Source organism: Panicum virgatum, chromosome 2K (assembly GCF_016808335.1).
Source record: "Panicum virgatum strain AP13 chromosome 2K, P.virgatum_v5, whole genome shotgun sequence".
Taxonomy (NCBI): Eukaryota; Viridiplantae; Streptophyta; class Magnoliopsida; order Poales; family Poaceae; genus Panicum; species Panicum virgatum.
Window position 1 is genome coordinate 16435219 of NC_053137.1, and position 21417 is coordinate 16456635.

Consider the following 21417-nt stretch of genomic DNA (forward strand, 5'->3'; position numbering starts at 1 on the left):
AATGTATTCTTCATCACTTCAGATGTGCACTCATGTCTCACTGTCTCAGTGACAAATGTCCTAAGGGCTACATGTAAATGAGCCATAGGTGCCAAATCCTGAATGACAGCTAGGGTAGCAAATCCTAAATTTTCCCGCAAATAAATGCTCCAGGGTTCATGGATGGCATCTTCACTGTAATATCAGTAACCAGGACAACCAAACCATGTAAATGAAGTTTAGTGCAAACAGAACTAAATATTACATCATCCCATGCACTCTTTCAGCAGGGAAAAGAACTACCCATACAATCCAACTTAGTAGCAAATGTCAATTGCAAAGTGCTAACGACATTTTCAGGGTAGTCAAGTAAGGTTGCACAATATAGACCTATGCACATGTTAGCATTTGAGGGTACACCATCAAGGATTCTAATTCCTTGAATCAAAAGAGATGGGGAGCATCAGGTCAGTAGGAGTAAAGGTAAACATTACTTGCACAATATAAGTAAACATGTAGCAAACTAAAAATATCTCCACCAAATATTGCTAGCAATAGTCTTTCACATAAAAGTCCTCTACATCAAACCATTAAAATTCAGAGACAGCAAACATTGGGCGTGTTAATTTATACCATCTAAATCAGAGACCGCTGCTGTTCTGCTTCAACTTCTAAACAGAAAGACACAGACAGATCTCCATGAGTTTGATATCTATATCATCTGATACAGGCATGTAAATTAATTCTACAAAACTGAAAATGGCTACAAGTTGTACAAACTTCTGCAGATTGGCACATACAGAATAGATATGTTCAGAAGGTCTCAAACTCAGGACAAGCATGCCATTTCCCTGATTGTTACAAACTTGTTTGTGCCATGCTTAGACTAAAAGGTCTCAAACTTCAAAACTATATGTTCAGATGAACATGATCCAATACCCACATAAAAATTATAGAAGTTTATCCTAGCTAGTAACATAGTCAAAGAAATTTAAGAAAACTATTCAATACTGACATCTCCAAGTGCACATGAGTCCTATAAACTAAAAGAAAAGGAGTATGATACCAATGACTATCAAAGAAAAGTAGGACTACAAAACTCCAACCAGATTAAACAAATGACTCAATTTCTCTTGCATTGCCCTGGAGGAAATAACAATGGAGAAACCAGAAAATCTGAAGATTACTTAGTTTTGCTACGTCTGCATATCCAATCAATGGAATGGGGAGTCAAATCATAAATATTACAACTAAAAATAAAGCCTCTTCATTAAGCACATACTGTTTGCACCATGGAATATTTCAAGTTTCCAAATATTACACCATGAACTTGGATCCATAATGCCATTCAGTTCAAAATCTGCTTCGCCAGTCATATCTTTATGTTATACAAGCATTGTAACCAGATTTCAACACCTGAACTCTTGTAAAATATTGCCCGAAGACAGTTCTTATCTATTGACGCTCATGGTGATAACATAAAACTTCTCAACCATTTTTGACACTAAGAAATGGTCCTAGACTCAACAATAGCCTCTTTGTTCTAATAAGGAACCAAAGCAACCAAATACCCTCAACTTTACACACTCTTTGTGACGAAATACTAAATGCCAACTAGCACCTGACAAGAACAATACACCGTAAATTAAACGTAAAGTTCTATACACAGTTCGCGTTGAGCAAGATGGCCAGAAATAACAAAGCTTGCTTTTGCACAACTTAAGATACCACATACAAAAATTCACAATTAGCTCCTTGTCCAAAAGTGCCAGTAAACTATGCAGCACGGATACGGATACACGTATCGGTATCGGAAGGATACGGATACGCGGATACGGCAATTTCCTAAAAAATCCGATACGTGGATACATTTTACTATTTTTTAAATAAATAAATAATGGCAATTCTAGGAACTAAAATGTGAGGGAATATAAGTTTTAGGGACTAGATTGTGAGAAAATTGAAGTTATAGGGACTATATTGAGAGAGAAAAGAAGTTTCAGGGACCAGAATGCGTCACAACTTCATATATTCATATGTCCTATAATAATTGAAAATTAGAAGGGGTAAAATGAAAAAGAACCAATCCTTATCTCTTAGACGAGTGGCTGCTGCTCTGTTCGTCCCCCGGCCTGCCCCTCGTCTTCTCTCTCTCTTGCTCGCTCTCTCTCGCGCCTCGCCTGCCCCTGGCGGCCATGGAGCTCTCCCTCACCGGCAACCATGGTTCCGCTAGGCGCCGACCCTTAGCCTAGCGCCTAGTCGGGAGTAATCGCGCCTAGGCGTTGCTAGGCGTTTTTCTAGGCGATGAATAATACATGTATAAATACTTAAAAGAAAAGAAAAAAAAGAGATGAGTGGTCATAAAAAAGGAGAAAGAAAAAAAGGCCCATTTGAAGGCCCAACTAAACCCTCAACCCTCTCTCCCGCATCCTCTCTGCCTCTCGCACTGCATACGCCCGCCGCCGCTCGCATCTCTGCCTCTCGCGTCTGCCTCTCGCTCCGTCCCGCACGCGCCCGCCGCCGCTTGCACCTGCGCCTGCGCCCGCCGCCGCCCGCAGCTCCTCCCCCACCGGCGACCTCCGCCGGACGCCCGCCGCCGCCCGCACAAGCCCGTGTGGCCGTGTGAGCGCCCGCCGCCGCCCGCAACTCCTCCCCCACTGGCGACCTCCGCCGGACGCTCCTCCACCCCCGTCGGCGCCGCCGACGAGCTGCCGACGCCTATGGGTCCGCCTACCCCCATAGGCGAGGCGCTGACCCTTCGACTCACGATTAGGCGCGCGGAATCGCGCCTAGGCGAGCGCCTAGCGGAACAGGGCCGGCAACTCTCTCAGTCCGTGCTCCCTCCCTTGCTGCCTACCCTCCTCCTCTCGGCGCGGCGTCCACCGGCGCCGAATCTCCCCCTCCCCCACTGCCAACCCTCCTCCTCTCCGCTCGGCGCAGACGGCCGCGAGCGGAGCGGCGCGGGCGGAGCGGCGACGGTGGGAGGAGCGGAGCAGCACACGGCCGCGGGCGAGCGGAGCAACGTGGGCGGACCAAGCGGCACGCGTGGCCGGCGAGCAGGGACGGAGGTTCGTCTCCAGTGGCCGGCGGCTGGCGAGCGGGGTTGCGGCGTCACCAGGCGGGGAAGCGGCGCGAGGGCGTGCGGGAGTGCGGACGAAGGAGCGTCGGAGCGGTCGAGCGGATAAGGTGGGCTGCGCCATATCCACAAGGCAGATACGTATCGGCTCGCGTATCCAATATTCACTAAAATAATAAAAATTCGAATACTCCGAGGATATGTATCCAAGGCGTATCCGACACGTAACCGTATCCAATATGTATCGGATACGCGATACGCTACCTTAGTGACGTATCCGTGTTACAGAGCTAGTAAATGCTTTTCGGCTTTCGCTATAGAAAACCTCCACATAACACCACTAATTAAACAGTCATTTAATGCAGTAAAATTCATGCCATCTAAATTAGAGACTGTTAGTGTACACTACAATTTGCAAAGTGAAGGATACAAACCGACTTAAATAAGTCGATTTCTGAAGCTCAAGACAGGCATGACAGTTAAGTCAGTGAAACTGAGCATGGCTACAAACTACTCCTAAAAGTATCTGCAGATTGGCACATAGAGATACAAGCAATAAATCAGGCCTAACTGCAGCTCTACAACCTACAAAGCAATAAACATAGCCTGCCTTTTTTTTTCTTTACCTGATCGTTACAAACTTATTTGTGCCGTGCTTGGCCCAAAAAGTCTTCAAGTCAATTGGATTAGCAAGGTTGTAGCCTTCACCAACTAACTTCTCAAGCACCTTTTTGAATGCACCTTGGCTCATCTTCCTTCCAGCAATACGTGCGCCCCGCCGCTTTGTGTTCATTGGCAGTGGATATGTTGAGATAGAAGTTGTGCAGCACGCAGACTGCCAGCCACCTGCACCCCACCGGTAGCATTGCTGGGGAGCTCCAGTGCACGAGCACACTGGTGTTGGTAAGTTTGAAAGGTCCAGCTCAATCCCATTGATCACCATCCCCACAGTCTTCTTAGGTCCCCTCCCTCGGGGTGCATGACCATTGACTGCTCTATCCTCCCGTGGAACAGCAGCCTTCTTTGGCTTCTTAGGCTTCGGTGAATTAGGCTGCCTACCCTGCCGCCTCTTCTTCACAGGCGGCTCAGTCTTGACCAGGGATTTATCCTCAATCAGAGGAGGGGACACATCGTCCTCCTTACACGGAGGAGGCTCCTGCAGTTGTGACTGAAGCTGTGGTTGCACTTGCATCATCTGGAGTGCGTGCGATGCATCCGGTATAATCCCATAGCCAGTAGGGCGGTGATGCACAGCATGTCCACCGTGCACAGGATGGCCACCATGACCAGGGTGGCCAACATGTCCAGCTGGCCCGACAGGCCGAGCATGAAGGACCTTCTGCTCGCGGGGGTGCTGGTGGTGCGACGGGTGCACCCAAGCCTCATTGCGCGAGAAGTCCATGTGAATAGACTGCGGCTCAGTCGGCATGCCGCCGGAGGTTCCGCCGCCACCAGCGTCGCGGGAATGGTGCGGGTGCAGCTGGGGCGGGGCATTGTGGTGCCCATGGTGCTGCAAGAAGGCACCAGCCGGGAGCAGCAACTTCGTGTCCCGGTCCGCCACCGGCACGGACGACATGAGCTGCAGGCCGAGGCTGCCCTTCATGTCGTAGAAGCCCCAATTCCGAATGCCGAGGCCGCCATCGTCGTCCATCTCCGGCTCCGAACGCGGACCAACCAAACCCACCTCCAGCGACCGCAACCCGGAGAAGAAAAGCCGCGAATCTCCCCGCGGGTTCCGGTTAGCCCATCTCCGCAACCGCCCTCCTCCAATCGCCAATCCCTACACACCCACCATTCCGCCCATCAGACACAGCACCAAGGTCCCAGCAGAATCAGTAACAACCCCAAATCGCAGGGCATTCCAACCAACCAAACCCTAGGTGTACCAAATCGAAGCTGCCGGGCACCACACACACGGATAACTGCCGCCGGGTTAGATCCGGACGCGAATCGCTCGCGGCTCGGCTCCGCGCGGCGGGAAGGGAAGCGGCGGGCGTACCTGGTGGGCGCTCGTCGCCTGCGCGGAACCGGCGAAGTGCACCGCCGCCGCCGCCGCCAACGAGAGGAGGCAGAGCCCGGGCCACGGCACGCGAGAGGCGAACGAACGGATCCCTCTGGCGTTTTTTTTTGAGGAAATCCCTCTGGCGTTTTTCGGAAGCTACGTCGGCGGCCGCGGCGACCGGATCCGAACGCCCCTGCGCTTTTTTCATTTTTATATTAAAAAAATAAAATTACAAAAATATATGTCAGTTTGTGACAGGACTTAAATATAAAAATTTTTATATTTAGATTCTGTCGCCAAAGTCGTATTAAATAGTAAATTTGTAAAATCGATATAAAATCGTAGAAAAATCAAAAAAATACAAACTCAACTGTTCTGGATTCTATGAAATAAGATCTACAACTTTTATTACATAAAGTTTTTTATTTGATCAATGTATCTTGCTCTATTTTAAATATCAGTTTAATGCACTTTTATTTAAATCTCAAGATCCATCCTTTAGATGCATGTCATCTTTGGCCAGAATGTTGCATATGGTGAGCATAGGCTTGTACAAAATTGGTAGGCCCAGAAAACATTTCTAGAATAAGTTTTTAAATTAGATCTTGCAATATGTCTAGTTTAAATGAGTTATTTATCCATGATGCTATACTGAGTATTAGAAGCCATAACTTTTACAGTACCATTATTTTATTTCATAAGAGCTATAAAAAAAGTTTGGTAAATTTTAGATAAGCACAACTAAACAAAATGAATTATTTCAGATTTTTCTAGGTACAAGAACTATTTTTCTTGATTTAGATACATTGATCAAATGAAAAACTTTATGTAACAAAAGTTGTAGATCTTATTTCATAGAATCTAGAACAGTTGAGTTTGTATTTTTCCGATTTTTCTACGATTTTATATCGATTTTACAAATTCACTGTTTAATGCGCCCTAACGCCAAGACCTAAATGTAAATATTTTTTATATTTAGATCCGGTCGCCAATAGGATGGGCAAAAGGCACTCATTTTTTAAAATTTTTTTATTCAACATATATTTTTGAAATTTTATTTTTTTAATATAAAAATGAAATAATTCCAACGCCCCTCGTGTAGTGGTGGGCTTCGCAGCCGCCGCCCCGCCCAGATGTGCGGCCCACCACTACACGAGACCGTTTCTTCAGGGCCGGCCCATGTAGGGCCCATATGCGTGTCCGTTTCTTCGGGCCCGGCCCAACAGAGACCGTGGCGCTCCGGCCGATGGTTCCTTATCCTTCTTCCTCGGGCCGCCGCGCCGTCTTCTCCGTCACCGGCCGCCTCCTTCTCCTGCATCGCATCGCGCCCATGGTGCCAGCTCTCGCTCTCTCCGTGGAGCCGCTGGCTCGCCGCCACCACCACCCTGCAATACGAGGCAAGCGATCACACCTCATATAGTCATATCCTGCTACTTCACGTGCTGCTCAATGCTGGCTGATTCAATCCGAGGCCTGCAACGCGGCGCTGATTTCCGAGCATCTCGTTCGTGGTTTCTAGGGTTCCGGAGGGGTCAGGGCCACGCGGCGACGCTTAGCGCGAGGATCACGATGCTCAGCCGGCAGGATCCGCCAGGAGGAGGTGGTGGTGGTGGCGCCGCCGGCGGGACGCCTCTGTACCTCGGGATAGACTTCGGAACATCCGGGGCAAGATACTCTCTGATCGACAGGAAAGGCGCCGTCCATTCCGAAGGGAAACGAGCTTACTCGCCACCTGTAAGGCTTCGCCGATCGATCTCTTCCTGCTGATCGATCGGGTAGAATTGTGCGTCGATTTTGCCATTTGGGCATCGCATCATGCAGCCAACCATGATCGGAGTTGCTAGCTAGGCAGGTCGGCGGCGGCGGCGCGGGCTGGGCGAGCTCCTGGCGGGCGGCGCTGTTCCAGCTCCTCGGCGACATCCCGCCGGCGCACCGCCCGTCCATCTCCTCCATCTCCATCGACGGCACCTCGGCCACCGCGCTCATCGTCGACAGGTCCTCGTCGCGCACGGATCCATCCATGATCCATCCACACCGTTGTGACGATGACTTGTTCTTTTCTTTATCTGCGAGGGGATGCAGCGAGACCGGGGAGCTCCTCGCCGGCCCGTTCCTCTACAACGAGAGCTTCCCGGACGCGCTGCCCGCCGTGGAGGCCGTCGCGCCGGCGAACCACACGGTCTGCTCCGCCTCCTCCACCCTCTGCAAGCTCGTCTCGTGGTGGAACACGGCGGGCGCCGGCGGCGGCGCCGGCTCCGCCGTGCTGATGCACCAGTCCGACTGGCTCCTCTGGCTCCTGCACGGCCGGTACGGCGTCTCCGACTACAACAACGCCCTCAAGGTCGGCTACGACCCGGCGGCCGACGCCTACCCGAGCTGGCTCATGGCGCAGCCCTACTCGCGCCTGCTGCCGCCCTCCGTCATGGTGCCGGGAGCCCCCATCGCCGCCGTCAGAGACGACGTGCGCTCTCAGTACGGTAAAAGCAAGCACCGCCTCACCTCGTCAGCAATGGCGGCTCCCATCCCATCCTTCTCCACACGAACATTCTTTGAATTCCTGGTCGTCTTCGTCGAGCTGAACACGTGAAGGTTTGGCCGCCTGGCCGGCCGGCAGGGCTCTCCGAGGAGTGCGTCGTCTGCACCGGCACGACGGACAGCATCGCAGCGTTCCTGGCGGCGCGCGCCGCCGGGCCGGGGCGGGCGGTGACGTCGCTGGGCTCGACGCTGGCGGTGAAGCTCGTGAGCGAGGCCCGCGTGGACGACGCGAGGTTCGGCGTGTACAGCCACCGCTTGGACGGCGCGTGGCTCGTCGGCGGCGCGTCTAACGCCGGGGGAGCCGTGCTCCGGCAGCTCTTCGGCGACGACCGGCGGCTGGCGGCGCTGAGCAGGGGCATCGACCCGGCCGCCGCGTCCCCGCTCGACTACTACCCGCTGCCGAGGAAAGGCGAGAGATTCCCGGTCGCCGACCTCGACATGGCGCCAAGGTTGGTGGTGACAACGATCTGAAACTGAAACCCATCGATGCAGGGATCTTTGCTCTTCTCATCTCATCTGCAGACGATCGACCATGAACACACATTGCAAATTCACCGTTGGCCTTTCTGCCTCTGATGAAGGTTGGAGCCGCGCCCGGAGAGCGACGCTGAGTTCCTTCACGGCATTCTGGAATCAATCGCGCGAATTGAGGTTGAAACTGAAATCAAACTCTGATTCAGTCTTTGAAGACTTTGAAAATGTTTCTGAATTCGTGGGACGAACAACCAGGCGAAAGGGTACAGTCTGCTGAGGGAGCTCGGCGCGACGGCGGTGGAGGAGGTGTTGACGGCGGGGGGAGGGGCGCAGAACGAGACGTGGACGGCGATCCGGGAGAGGGTGCTCGGCGTGCCGGTGAGGAAGGCGGAGCAGACCGAGGCGGCGTACGGAGCGGCGTTGCTGGCACTCAAGGGCGCGGATCGCCGAGCAGGAGCAATGGCTAGCTAGAGCAGCAGATGCTAAAGAAATTGTGGAGCCTGCTTGAACATTCTTCTGGACAGATTTCTGGTGCCAAGAGAAGTGCAGATGATATCTTCTATTACAGAGTAATAAGGCCAGCTGCAGATTAGAATTGATTCGGATCCAAAAGTGTGTGCAAGCTCAAAGCTACTCTTTTTTTTTTTTGGCAAATAAAGCTTGTTGATTCCTGGGGTAAATCTACCGGTTAACTCCTAAAATAAATTTAGAAGCATAAGAATAACAACGATGGGAAGGTTTGACCACAGGAAACCTTAACAGTTGAGCAATGCTCGGTTTGCAGCTTAAAGCTATTTTGCCTCAAAGCATGAGTCTCCATCAATATATATACATAAATAAAAGAAATAATAAAGAGACAATTCTACAATGAATTGACCAAGTTTGACCATGAAGTTCATTGTTTTTCCAATATGGTTCATATGATGGTCTCTCAATACCATCCCATCTCGCTTCCCTTCCTATTGGTAACACCATCTATCAGAAATCACATCTTATACATCTTATTTCTTAGGATATTGAATACTGTCAACATGTTTATGGCATCGCTAGGAGAAAGTTTACTAACGGATTGTGACAACATATCATCCCTGTTGTCTCCATTGGCTAAGTACTCATGGAAAAGAGACGATATCTTATTTTCTATGTCACAAAACATAATTATGCGATCAAGGCGTTGCCTCATGAAGTAGTCGTAAAGGTGAATGTTCTCTTCTTTCTCAATGCCAGGAATAGCGGTAAAATCCTTAAAGATCCGACGAGCACTCCGTTGAGATGGGTGATCTTTTGGCTGATAGATGATAGTTATCCTGATGCCGTAGAAGGCACTTAGATTAGCCACCCTCTTCAGTTGGCCGCGTTGGTACCTTTCAAATGCTCGGCGACCCCTAGTACGTCTAACAATCCATGCAATTTTGATCTTTATGGATATCATTTCTATGATGCAAACTAGTTTGTGGGACTAGGCTAATTGTTATGATATTTATAGGCAAATCGACTTGGTTGGATATGCGTCAATGCTAGTATATGACCAATTTTTATTATGTGAAATATGGACAATATTTAAATATGGCTTATCTTAAAATGTAACGGCAATATGCGCCGAAACATATAAGTTAATTCTTAATGATATCGGTTATACTATGGACTCTCGTGCTTTGGAAGCAACTTGATGTTGTTACAGAAAAATATAAATTTTGGGGGGGCTGGATATATAGTACCTTTTAGTTGCAATTAAACTATCCAAATCTAGAGGCGGCGCGCTGGATTTAAAATGCAAATCTTGGCAAATTGTACAACTCCTTGATGTCATAACCTACCTCTATAGTTGCCTGCATTAGATATGTACTCATCTTGAAAAAAAGGGTTAAAAACTTATGTTCTACTTAAACCACAAATAGCAGCTATCAGAGATGCACGAATGGGTTATAAATCACGAGACGAATCTAATGAGACTATTTAATTCATGATTTACAACAGAGATGCTACAGTAACCATTTGTGCAACAAATTTGTCAAATATATTTTATTTAGTACTCTGAAATAGCAATATTCTATTTCAAAAATGTTACACCTAAACATCTAAACATGGCCTTACTAGTTGAGCAGACTGGATGGGCATTGATGCATGTACATTACTGGACGCTTGGTTTTTGCAATGAAGCCTCGCTAGCTGCAGTGGCAAATCCTTGCCCATCGATGCTCAAAGTTAGAGAGAGAAAGAGGGAGCATCCCTTTTCCACTGCATGCTGCTTTTACTCTACATGCACATGGTTCCTCTAACTTTGGTCCATCTGCAGTTGCAGTTGGGTCACTGATGCGTGGACCCGACCCTAAGCATTAGGACCAAAGTTAGGGAAGCTTGTGGTGGTGGGCAGTGGACGCGTGTTAGTATGCTCCAACACAAAATGTGTGCTCATTTGCAAAGATTCTGTAACAGGACAATATCATTGTCGGTGCTCCGAATCACCGGCTAGTGAATTTGTGTGCGCGTCACAGGATCGGATGGTAGTACAAGCAAAGACACAAGGTTTTATACTGGTTTGGGCGGAACGTCCCTACGTCCAGTTCGAGCTCTCGTGCTCTTGTACTCAAATGTTTGCAGCATGGGTTACAAACGGACGAGAGAGGGAACAAGGGTCCCAAGTCTCTGGTTCGAGGATGTGTGTGTGTTTGAGTGCGGGTGCGTGTGTGCGTATGCGGATGCCCCTACATGGGGTACCCCCCCTTTTACTGAGAGGGCGAGAGAGAGAGAGCGTGGGGGTCGGGCGACTCCGGACCCCTTTCTGCTACTGAACGGTGGGTCCCTTTGACTTATCTTGACCTGGCCTGTGAGAGACGCCCCGTCCGTACGCTTCTGACACAATATTCCTCGTGTCCCCGTGGGAGCTGGATCTCCGCCTGCCAACCAGATCTCCACCTGGATCCCGCATTCCTCGTCTTCGGGGCATGGCATTGTGTCTCGTCCAATGTGGCTCACATCCCTCGGCTGATGTGGCTGAAGCTCTGACAGTGTATCCGGGTCGCGTCTTCTCCCGGATCCTCGCGGGGCGAATCTGCTGCTCACTCTGCGTCCATACCAGAGGAGATGGCAGTCGTGTCCCTGGCTTCTCGGGACCATCCCTAGCAGCCCGTCCCTATCCGTCAGGCTTCCTGGTTTCCTGGAGTCCCACGTCCATGGGTCTCGGGCGAGTCGGACCCTCCCCCGTGGGGGTCGGGTGAGGCAGACCCTTCTCCATGAGGGTTGGGCGAGGCGGACCCTCCTCCGTGAGGGTCGGGCGAAGCGGACCCTCCCCCGTGGTGTTCGGACATGTCGGTCCCTTCTCTCTGGGGGTCGGCTCAAAGTTGGGTTTTCAGTATCTGAGTGGGCCGTTTTCTTGGTTGTGGGCCTCGTGGCCCGACGGTTGTTTTGCTGGGCTTTACCTGCCTCATGTCACTCTTTTATCAGTTTGATTGTCCCTTAATGGACTAAGTTGGGATACCCATAATCCTTATCCCCAACAGTAGCCCCCGACCCCCCGTGGGTTTGTTTTGAAACGCGTGGGGGAGGGGGGATTCTCGTTTTTTGCGACGAGCGTGCGACGTGACCTCTCCATTCTCCTTCTTGCCTGTGGGTGCGCGCGAGTGCACCCACTAGGTCTAGCCCCCGAGCCTTTGGTCGAGTCAGAGATTCGTCCAGAGGGTTCAGTTGATAGTTTTCATTTCTTGAAGTGACGAGACGGGGCGGCTCTTGGTCTGCTGGGTGCGCGCGAGTGCACCCAGTGGGTGTAGCCCCCGAGCCTGTGGGCGAATCAGTGATTCGCTCAGAGGGTGATGCGCTCTCCTATTGAGAAAGTTTTCGGGGCGCGTGCTCCCCCTCTATTTTATTTTCGACGACGGGACACATCGGGGCGGACTGTGAGCCAGAGCCATGATGGCATTTGCTATCACGCGGTCAGTGCTGACGCTGCGCAGGGCTGCTCTCTGGCGCTCAGCTCTGCCTCGCGTCGTCGCATCATGGTGCGCCGGTCGAGGGTGCCACTCACCCGTTGGGCGCCGCGCCTCATGGGTTGCTTCAAATTTTGCCTCCATGACTGGTTCAGGCGAGCTGTCCTTCCCTGGCTATAAATAGGGGCCCTTGGACGCCCTTTCCTCCTCAGTCCTCTAGCTCTCGCACGCCTTCTCTAACTTATAATGTCATCCTTTGTTTTCTATGGCCGACCCCCAGACTGGGTTGGCCAGTTTCCTTAGGTCCTAATGCTAGAAGAATACTTGTGAGTGGTGGGCGATAGCTGGAGAAGGCTTCTGTGTTGTCCCTCAGCCCGGAGGACATCGCAGAAGAACATAGGGCTTGCGAATGCCCGCTTCCACGGTGTCCTCCGGCTTATAGAGCTGCCGCCGAGGTGCTGCAGGCATGACGTCGGGCGGCTTTATCGCTGCTCTTCGCATCGTCCCTGTCGGCGACAAGGTTGCTCTCGGAGAGGCGGCGTCGAGGGAGTTGTTCGCCAGCTTGACCCCCCGCAAAGTTTTCGGTGGAGGAGATGCTAGGAAAAGGCTTGCGAGGTGGGCATTTCTCCAGACCTGTGTGGTCCTGAGATTGCGTCTCATGCTTCACGAGCAGCCTGGCCGCTATGTCCACCAAGGACTCATTGGACTTTATTGGCGGTCACTCCTCCCCAAGATAGGCAAAATTGCCACTTTAGGTGGCGATGCTTTTGTATCTTGTAATGGCTCTGAGCCGATATCCCTCTGTAGTTTTTGTTTACAAAGCAATGAAATTTCCAGTTCGCGGGCGCGGTTTTTCCTCTTGCTCATTTCTTGGGGGGCTCGTCGGGCTGACCCCCATTCTTGTGTTGTTCCTCCACGCGCTCTTTTTGCTCAGAGCGGGAGGGTTGGCGCATTCCACGCTTTCTGTAGGAGGCAAAACATGATGCCCGTGGAGTTGATAACAGGTCAGTTCGAACGGGGCCCTGCTCCCGATTCGTGGGGAACGAGACATGCGGGCTTAACGGCCGACCCCTATTCCCTTCTTTCCCAACCCGCAAAGTTACCAGAGTCGTTTGGCCGACCCCGGCGGCTCGCTGCCTCCCTCTCGTGGGGATCCTGGGCTGGTAGTCATCAAGATTCGAACGCAAGGTTAGGAAGCCTAGATCGCATGGTCGCGTCCAGGTTGAGGTCGTGTGACCCTTCCTTTGTTGCCCCTCACTCTTCCATTCTTCGGGCAGTTGCCGAACCCCGCGATGGGCCAACTTTCGAACCCTAGAGAGGTCGTGGGCCGTCGTGGCCTTTCTTGGGCTTCCACTTGACCCAGCCTTATTCACCTTGGGGTAGTTCTGTCTTTTTACCCTGTCGCTGATTCGCTTGTTCTCCAACGGGCCGCGACTGTTGCAGCAGCAGGCCCACGTCTCGACGGGACGTGTCGTCGGGCGTAGTGCTGCCATGATGTGGCCGCGGGATTCGAGTGGGCAGTTTGCCTGTTCCTCCTCTTAAACCGGGCCGAAGGGAGCCGCGGCGGCGTATTCACACCTGCATTTGAGCCGAAGGCTGAAAAGTGAGAGAGGGGGAAGGAGCGGAAACCAAAAAATCCTCACCGCCTCCGCCGCCGCGCCCCTTCGGCACCGTTCACTGTCGTCACCATCGCCTAGCCCGCGAGTTCTCCCCGCGGCCTCCGCTTGCCCGCCATGTCTCCGTGGGCACGATCCACCGTCACCCCCGCGGATTTGGAGGGCCTCGTGGCCAGGGGGTTGCTTCACCCGCGTACTGCGGCCAAGGAGTGGATTGCTCCCGTCGGCGAGTGAGTGCCGTCTCCTCCACCGGGTTACATCGTCTCCTTCGTCGAGTTCCACGAGGGGGGCTTCGCGATGCCCGCCCACAACTTCTTCCTTTGGCTGCTATTTCACTACAAGGTGGGGCTGCAGCATCTGAATCCCAACGGGATTCAACACATCTCCACCTTCGTCGCCCTGTGCGAGGGCTACCTCGACGCCCCCCGTCTTCGATCTTTGGAGGTACTTCTTCTCGGTCTCTATCTATCGGCTGAAGTCCTGTGGCACATTCTTGGATGTTCCAGCAGGCTGCGCAAGTGTGCATCTGCGCAGCGGTGGTGATCACCGCCAGCGCCAGTTCATCAAGATGGGGGGAAGCAGAAGACTTCCAACAAGGGATGGCACGCGAAGTGGTTCTATTTGAAGAATGGCGCTTCGTCCCCCCTCCCCCGCTTCACCGACCGGCTTGTGACGGAGGCCCCTGGCACTTGGTCGTGGAGGGCGCCGGATAAGGAGAAGAAAAGGTTGAATGGCTATTTCCGGGCGCTTTAGCAATTGCTGGAGGCCGGACACAATGGGTGCGGCGTCGTCTCCGCCTACCACAAGCGGAGAACCGCACCCCTCATGGCGCGGACTCTTTCACTCTACTTCATGGTCGAGGGTGCCAACTTCTCCGGGACCGTGATGTCGTCGGAGGGGATTGACGAGGTGGAGGTACTGCGGCGATTGAAGGAGACGTTCGACCCTCTGGTGGTGTATCCCAACCCCCAGCCGCTGGCGATGCTTCCTGATGAGGGGCTCTCGTGCTCATATGTTCTTTTTTCCTCATCCTTCCATCTTTTTGTGTTTCGTTCCTGACCTTCGCTGTTGGAGTGCCCCCGCAGGACACGAGCGACTGCTTTTCATCTGCCGCACCGCTGCCGGAGGATGCCGCTCGCCATGAGAGGAATCGCCTCGCCGCTGAGGTGAAATTGGCAGAGAAGAGGGAAAGGGAGAAACGCATTGAGGATCGGAGGAAAGCTGAGGAGAGCATCCGGAGCCGCAAGACGTGGGGCCTTATCTCTTCCAGTGATAAGGGTGAGATGCTCCGCAAGCTGGAGGACGATTTTGATGACGCGAGTAGCGGCGGCAGCGAGGAACCAGAGGACGGCGACCCCTACAAGAACATGGTGTTCCTCCATGAGAACATCGGAGGCGACGGGGGTTCCTCATCCGCCGCAGCGGGAGTGGGCAGCTCTCCTCCGATGTGGGAGGTTCATGCGCAGCGCGACGTTGCGCCCGACGCGCAGCAGTTGGTGTCAACAAGACGAAGCGACTCCCCTCCACGGAGGTCGGGATCCGGTAGACGGGGCCGCTCCCCTTCCCGGGGGTCGGAATCGAGGCGGCGGAGCCGTTCCCCTCCCTGGAGGCTGAGAAGGTCTTCCGATCCCTGAAGCGGGGCGGCGAGCAGTTCACCCACGGCATCGAAACTGCATCAATCGCCGTCTCGTCGGGATCTCGCGGACGGCTCTGCGCGCCCTGCCCGAGCGTCGACCCCGCACGTGGCCGCGGAGGCATCGGGGAAGCATCCCGGAGGGGCGGTCGTGTGGCCGACCGTGAAGCGGTCCCGCCCCAATTCTTCTCGGTAAGAATTGGCGGCGATTTTCTTTTTGGTGTCTGGTTCGTTCTGGACAATTTTTGCTGCTTCTCAGGTCGGTCGTCACCTCCCGCTCTCTAGTGATTGCCCCATCCAAGACCCTGGCCAAGCAGAAGGTGACGCCTGCGACCACGCCCTCAGCGGGGTTGGATGGGACGAGAGTCCGCTCCCCCGGGTCCGTTGCCAGTCAGGACATCGTGACGCGGGATGATCCCATCAACCTGGGGCGTGCTCCTTCTCCGCCTCCCGCGAGCGTGGGCTTCGGGGAGGTATGGGAAGGCTCTCCTAAGCCCGCGTTCGGGCGGGAGGTTTCCCCCCCGGCCGGCACCGTGGACGCAGAGCGCGCCGTACCCCTTCCTCCCAGCGATGTTATTGAGCTTGACTCTCCTCAAGACCAGGAGGCTGGTGCGTTCGCGGGGGCCCCGCCTTCCAACGCGGACATTGTGCTCCCGGACGCAGGGACTGGGTTGACCGAAGAGGAGAGAGGTCCCCCCGCCGAGGAGACCACGGCGACGTCCAACCCGACTCTGGGCCGGCCATGCTCCAGAGACCAGTATCTACGCTCCGACCTCCGCTCTTTCGCGGAGCCCTGCACCTTCCTAGGAAGACGCCGCTTCGCCGCCTGACCCCAAGGTGGACTCCTTGATCACAAGTGAGGTTGCCGTGTAGCTTTCGGATGTCACGCCAAGACCTGCTCCCATGTCAACCGAGCCGTCATCCATCGTTGCGCCAGCCCCGATCATTACAACGACGATGGCAACCACGGCTGGCACGGGGGTCGGGCAGATCGGCGATGCAGGTGTGGCGGCTGGAAGCGGGTGGACCAGTTTGGGCAGCGTGGAGGCCCTCGGCCTTCTTGCGTCCAATTTTGGAGGCTCGAATGCAGAACTTGCAGCTGCTACACAGAACTTCAGGCGGAGAGACCTCAAGTTCGGGTGGCTCCGAAGAGTGGGGGCAGACATAATCGCGGTGATGTGCTCATTCGTCATCCCATCGTTTGTGGTGAGTCTTTTGGCGTGTGGATTGGTTTTTCAATGATTTTCGCTGGGTGCTCTTCCCTTTTCTCAAACGTTAACACATCTCAGGAGACGGAGCTTCGGGAGGACGAGCGTCTGACGCTGCGGGCTAAAAATCAAGCGCTCTTGGAGGTACGTCAGACCATGGAAGAGGAGTTGGCTTCGACTGGCCGAGCCCTTGAGGACGAGCGCCTGGCTAGGGCGGCTGACCATAAGAACGCCAACTAGGTGCTGAACGAGATGCTTGCCCAGTCTTCTTCTGTCGCCTCGGAGCTCGAGCAACTTTGAAAGAAGCATGACAAGCCGCGCGTCGGGGTCGAGGCAGCAGAGCAAGAGCGAGATACTGCGGTCCAAGGGCGCGATGCAGCCATCCAGGAACGCGGCCTTGCAATCCAAGAGCGTGATGTTGCGATCCAGGAGCGCGATACGGCAACCCAAAGGTGCGACGTCGTGCTGTCAGCTGCAGAGGAGGTGTCGGAACGAGAGAAGACCGCGCTCTCGAGCTTGCAGAGTACTTTCTACCCTATTTCTTTATTATTTCTGTATATTTTGTTGGCTATGGAGCTAACCCAACTATCTTCCACAGACGCCCGCAACGAGTCGGATGATCTGCGTCAGGAGCTCGCTCGTGTTGATGGCCAGAGGAGCGAAGCGGAGGTGATGGTGGCCTCGCTGACCATCGACGTCGCCACCCATCGCGCTACGCAACAATGACTAGAGGCTGCCATCGTGCAGATCTTTTTGGTTCCTTTTTCAGAGGATTGCATGAAGGAGCGAGCTTGGTTACCTTAGTAGCTGCGAACTCCCTACATCAAGAAGCCGAGTTGAAGTTGCTAGAGATGAAAGTGGCGCTCGAGCTCCAGGTGATAGGTTCTGACAACCTTCGCCTCGCAGTGGGGCTCGTGTTGGACGACCTCGGTGTAGAGGCCGCCGCTGCACCGGGTCAGCTTGTTAGCCAACTCATCGAGAGCGTGGATGGGGTGAAGCAGGAGGCGCAGGCCGCTCGTCAAGAGGTCGAGGCTGCACGCTAGGCGGCGAGGGATGCTCAGTACACCGGGGTGCACTGTGCCTTTGTCATCGCGCGCAGTCATTACGTCAACATCGACCTGGAGGAGCTGGGCAAAGGATACTGACGGAGGTACATTTGGGTACCTCCCTGCCGAGTAGTTATCTCCTGACTGGGTACCTACTCGGCCAGGACTACTCTGCACAACTACCCGGCGAATAGGCGCTCGGCTGGACGTCGGAAGGTTCCTCCGAGGATCAGGATCAAGGCGCGGATATGTATTCCGGATATCTAGGGACCTCAGCTGATATGATTCCATGTAACAACCCGAGCAGATATCCTCCCTTACTTGTAACCCACAGCACCTGGCCTACAAAGGCGCCGTGAGGGGACCCATAGAACGCATCTCATCTTTCAATGTCAAGCTCATACGATACACACAACACAGGATGTAGGGTATTACGCTCCTGAGCGGCCCGAACCTGTCTAAACCCTTGCATCATCTCGCATCCATCTAGTTCTTGGCTCCTGAATCCCCACTTCACCTACAAATCTACCGCTGGGCATACCCCTAGTGGACTTGCCGGATAAGCAATCCGACAGTTGGCACGCCAGGTAGGGGAGATTTCTCAGGAGTCCTTACAGCGAGCTCGATGGCATCAAGATCCGGCGTCTTCTTCTCCGCCAAAGTCAGCATCCAGATGGAGGCCACCGCCGGATTCTCCTTCACCTTCGGTAGTTTCCCGGAAACTACTGTTCCTCGGAACCCACCCACCAGCCCCTCGAGCACCGAGGGTGGCAACTCCACCAGCGTCAGATCCGATCTGACGGCTCAAAGTTCCATTGCTCGTCAAGTTTCCGAACACGACATCAACGATCTTCCTATCGTTCGCCCCAGGGCAACGTGTCTCTCTGCCATCACCAATACCGATCTAATCTCCAGAGTGCATTCAGCTCAGCAAAAGTGTGCTGAGTTGTCCAGGCGACTCGGCTGTCAAACCATACGGGCTCCGCAACAGCCCCGCAGTGTATTCGGATCAAGTCCGCGTACGCATGGGAAATCTATGCATCATTGAGTTGGATCAGTCTGACTCGGAGTAGATCCGATCTGACTCACCCTCGTCGCCTGAGGGCGAGTATCAGGTTGCTGCCTTCACCCTCCCGCCCAACCGCAACAACCCCGACGGCCGTCGCGAGATTTCGGTCGTCTCGGTGGACTCCGTTTCCTTCTCCAGCGAGGACGACCAGCAGCGGGCAGAGCGTCTTCACTGCAATGGCCTTCGCGTGGATCGTCGGGCCAACGAGGAAGTCATCCGGCAGGGTGAAGAAGATCTCGAGAACGCCGAGCACTGCAACCCCAGAGTTGGACGGCCGAGCGCCGCAACCCCAGGGTTAGACAGCGGTGTCCATCTCCACCGAGGCCCAGGAACCTCGAGAACGAGTTCGTCCTGGACTACGATGGCCACCAAGTCTTCGTCACACCATCTGCCAACATGGCCGCCATGCTCCAGGTGTTTGAAGGTCTACCCCAAACTCCCGAGATTGTGAAAGCTCGCGCTCCTCTCCACGTTGCAGCAACCCAGGCTTAGGGCCTGAGAAGGGAGTACTCCAACTACCGGGCACAATCGAGCTCCAACCGCTCGGTGCGCCCCCACCATCGCGACAAGGAGGTCGACCAGCCAGACCTCCGCGATCGTCTCAGCCACCGCGATCTTCGACTTTGCATCGACAACTGTCATCGCAAATGGGACAATGCAGAGCTGGTACGACGTTGCCGCTACGACGAGGAGCATGGTGCACCCAGCGTCAACCGCAACAACCGCGATCATCAACCCCGTGACGACGACTACGACCTGACGGATGACCTGGATGGTTTCTCCGCCTTCTCCGACAGGTTACGAGCCATCCAGTGGCCCGCAACCTTCAAGCCGGTCGGAATCGAGAAGTTCGATGGCGAGTCTGACCCCAAGACATGGCTGCGCACCTACGCCATCGCCGTCCGAGCTGCGTACGGCAACAACGACATCATGGCGGCATACTTCCCGGTAATGATGAGCCGACAAGGGCAGAACTGGCTCGAGGCCCTCCCTGCCGGCTCGATCAACAGCTGGCAGGACCTCTGCACCGCCTTCGTCCAGTACTACCCGGAAGCCTACCCGGGCCCCAAAACCAGATGGGATCTGGGCAACATCACGCAACGTCCTTCCGAGTCCCTACGTGACTATATCAAAAGGTACTTCGCTAACCGTAACATGATTATGGATGTTGATGATAGGGATGTGATCTACCACTTCCATCAAGGCCTCCATAGCATCAAACTATGGAGGAAGATGTTTGAAAGCAACCCCAAGACCATCTCCGACATGATGGCCGTCGTCAACAAGCATTCCGATATGGAGGATGCCGAGCATGCACACCGCCGTCACAAGGACCGTCGCGAGCCTGTCGATCATCCCCATCATAAGGACGATGACTTGGCTCGCCTAGGTGGAGATCATCCTCCACGACACAGCAAGAACCGCGACCATGCCGAGTCATCCAAGGCCCGCGATCGCAAGCGTGGCCCTGACAACACCATTGCCGTCGCCGATCGACCCCAGCAGCACACCTCCCTCGACCAGGAGGAGCTCGATAGGCTCCTTGATGCCAAATGTCCCTGGCACAATGATGCCAACCACACGACGTGTGAGTGCCATGCCCTTTCCAATAGCGTCGCTCTAGAGGAGCCCAAGCGGCCCAGGCTTAATGATTGCGAGAGGCCGGGTAGCTCCAGAAGCTCCCATGGCCGCGGTGGCAGGAACCGCTCGCCTAGGCGAGATGAGGAGACTCAGCAAGGCAACAGATCCCCCAGCACCTTCCAGGAGGAGCAACGGGTGGTCAACATCACCTATGGAGGCTCCAGCGCGCCGTCCTACAGGCGCAGCATCAAGCTGCATAATCGCGACGTCAACTCGGTGTTCAGGCACATAGTCGAGCCACTCCGCTGGTCCAAGATCCCAATCACCTTTGACCGATGTGACCACTGGGTCCACCTGCCCAGGCCAGGTGCCTATCCACTCGTGGTCAACCCGGTGATCCGCCAGATCCGTCTGGCCAGGGTACTCATCGACGGGGGCAGCGCCCTCAACATCATCTTCGTCAAGACTCTAGAGGACATGTGCTTCGATATGACCAAGCTGGTTCCTTCAGACCAGGCCTTCTACGGCATCATCCCGAGTGCTGGCTCAACCCCGGTCGGCAAGGTCACCCTCCCGGTCACCTTTGGCACCTGGGACAACTACCGCACGGAGTCCATTATCTTCGAGGTGGTGCCGTTCGAGACTTCCTACCACGCCATACTTGGGAGACCAGCTCTCGCCAAGTTCTTGGCAATCCCCAACCACACGTTTCTTCTCCTAAAGATGTCGGCTCCGAACAGAGTCCTCTCCATCCGCGGTGACATCCAGACATCTCATTCCTGCGAGACAGAAAACATCAACACCGTCGAGGCCTTGGAGAGAAGCAGCAACCAGGCCTTGGTCGCTCAGGCGGCAAAGGCCCTCACGAAGGATCAGCTCTAGATCCCTTTCAACGACTCTGCATTAGGGTCCCAGATGCACCCTGACAGCCAGACGAAGGCGATCGTCCTCAATGACAACCACCCCAACAAGACGGCCCTGATCGGGGCCGACCTCGACTCCGCATAGTAATTCGCGCTCACCTCCTTCCTCCGCGCCAATTGGGATATCTTCGCATGGAAGCCTTCCGACATGCCAGGCGTACCGAGGGAGGAGGCTGAGCACTCCTTGGATCTCAACGACAAGGCACGGCCCATCAAGCAATGGCTGCGTCGCTTCGCTCAAGATCGGAAGGAGGCTAACCCGGCTCCTAGCCGCTGGTTTCATCCGAGAAGTCACACATCCAGAATGGCTGGCAAACCCAGTCCTTGTGAAAAAGAAAAATGGCAAATGGAG

General features: G+C 54.2%; 3 protein-coding genes and 1 long non-coding RNA gene across 5 annotated transcripts; 3 read left to right on the top strand and 1 right to left on the bottom strand.

The window, feature by feature from the left end:
- Positions 1 to 3410: 3410 nt before the first annotated feature.
- LOC120669200 (protein Barley B recombinant-like) lies at positions 3411 to 5211 on the bottom strand. The gene is made up of 2 exons (XM_039948994.1): positions 5055 to 5211; positions 3411 to 4835 (listed from the first exon to the last, which is right to left on the bottom strand). The coding sequence occupies exon 2, from the start codon at positions 4704 to 4706 to the stop codon at positions 3678 to 3680; it is 1029 nt and encodes a 342-aa protein (XP_039804928.1). The 5' UTR covers positions 4707 to 4835; positions 5055 to 5211; the 3' UTR covers positions 3411 to 3677.
- A 1082-nt stretch (positions 5212 to 6293) lies between these two features.
- LOC120669210 (D-ribulose kinase-like) lies at positions 6294 to 8872 on the top strand. Of its 2 annotated transcripts, XM_039949001.1 has the most exons (7): positions 6294 to 6454; positions 6577 to 6791; positions 6910 to 7052; positions 7140 to 7534; positions 7672 to 8041; positions 8174 to 8243; positions 8322 to 8872. In XM_039949001.1, exons 1-7 carry the CDS (start codon positions 6304 to 6306, stop codon positions 8535 to 8537), a joined length of 1560 nt encoding a protein of 519 aa, XP_039804935.1. In that variant the 5' UTR covers positions 6294 to 6303; the 3' UTR covers positions 8538 to 8872. The 2 variants fall into 2 exon arrangements, 1 of the variants encoding a protein (XP_039804935.1); XR_005672671.1 differs by lacking the exon at positions 8322 to 8872 and having other exon boundaries at positions 7672 to 8122; positions 8202 to 8301.
- A 4713-nt stretch (positions 8873 to 13585) lies between these two features.
- LOC120669222 lies at positions 13586 to 17914 on the top strand. Its single transcript, XR_005672672.1, has 3 exons — positions 13586 to 16444; positions 16528 to 16969; positions 17045 to 17914. It is a non-coding gene; the product is annotated as an uncharacterized LOC120669222 (long non-coding RNA).
- Positions 17915 to 18117: 203 nt separating this feature from the next.
- Positions 18118 to 21024, top strand: LOC120695151. The gene is made up of 3 exons (XM_039978460.1): positions 18118 to 18276; positions 18566 to 18785; positions 19223 to 21024. The coding sequence occupies exons 1-3, from the start codon at positions 18118 to 18120 to the stop codon at positions 21022 to 21024; spliced, it is 2181 nt and encodes a 726-aa protein (XP_039834394.1).
- Positions 21025 to 21417: the final 393 nt, after the last annotated feature.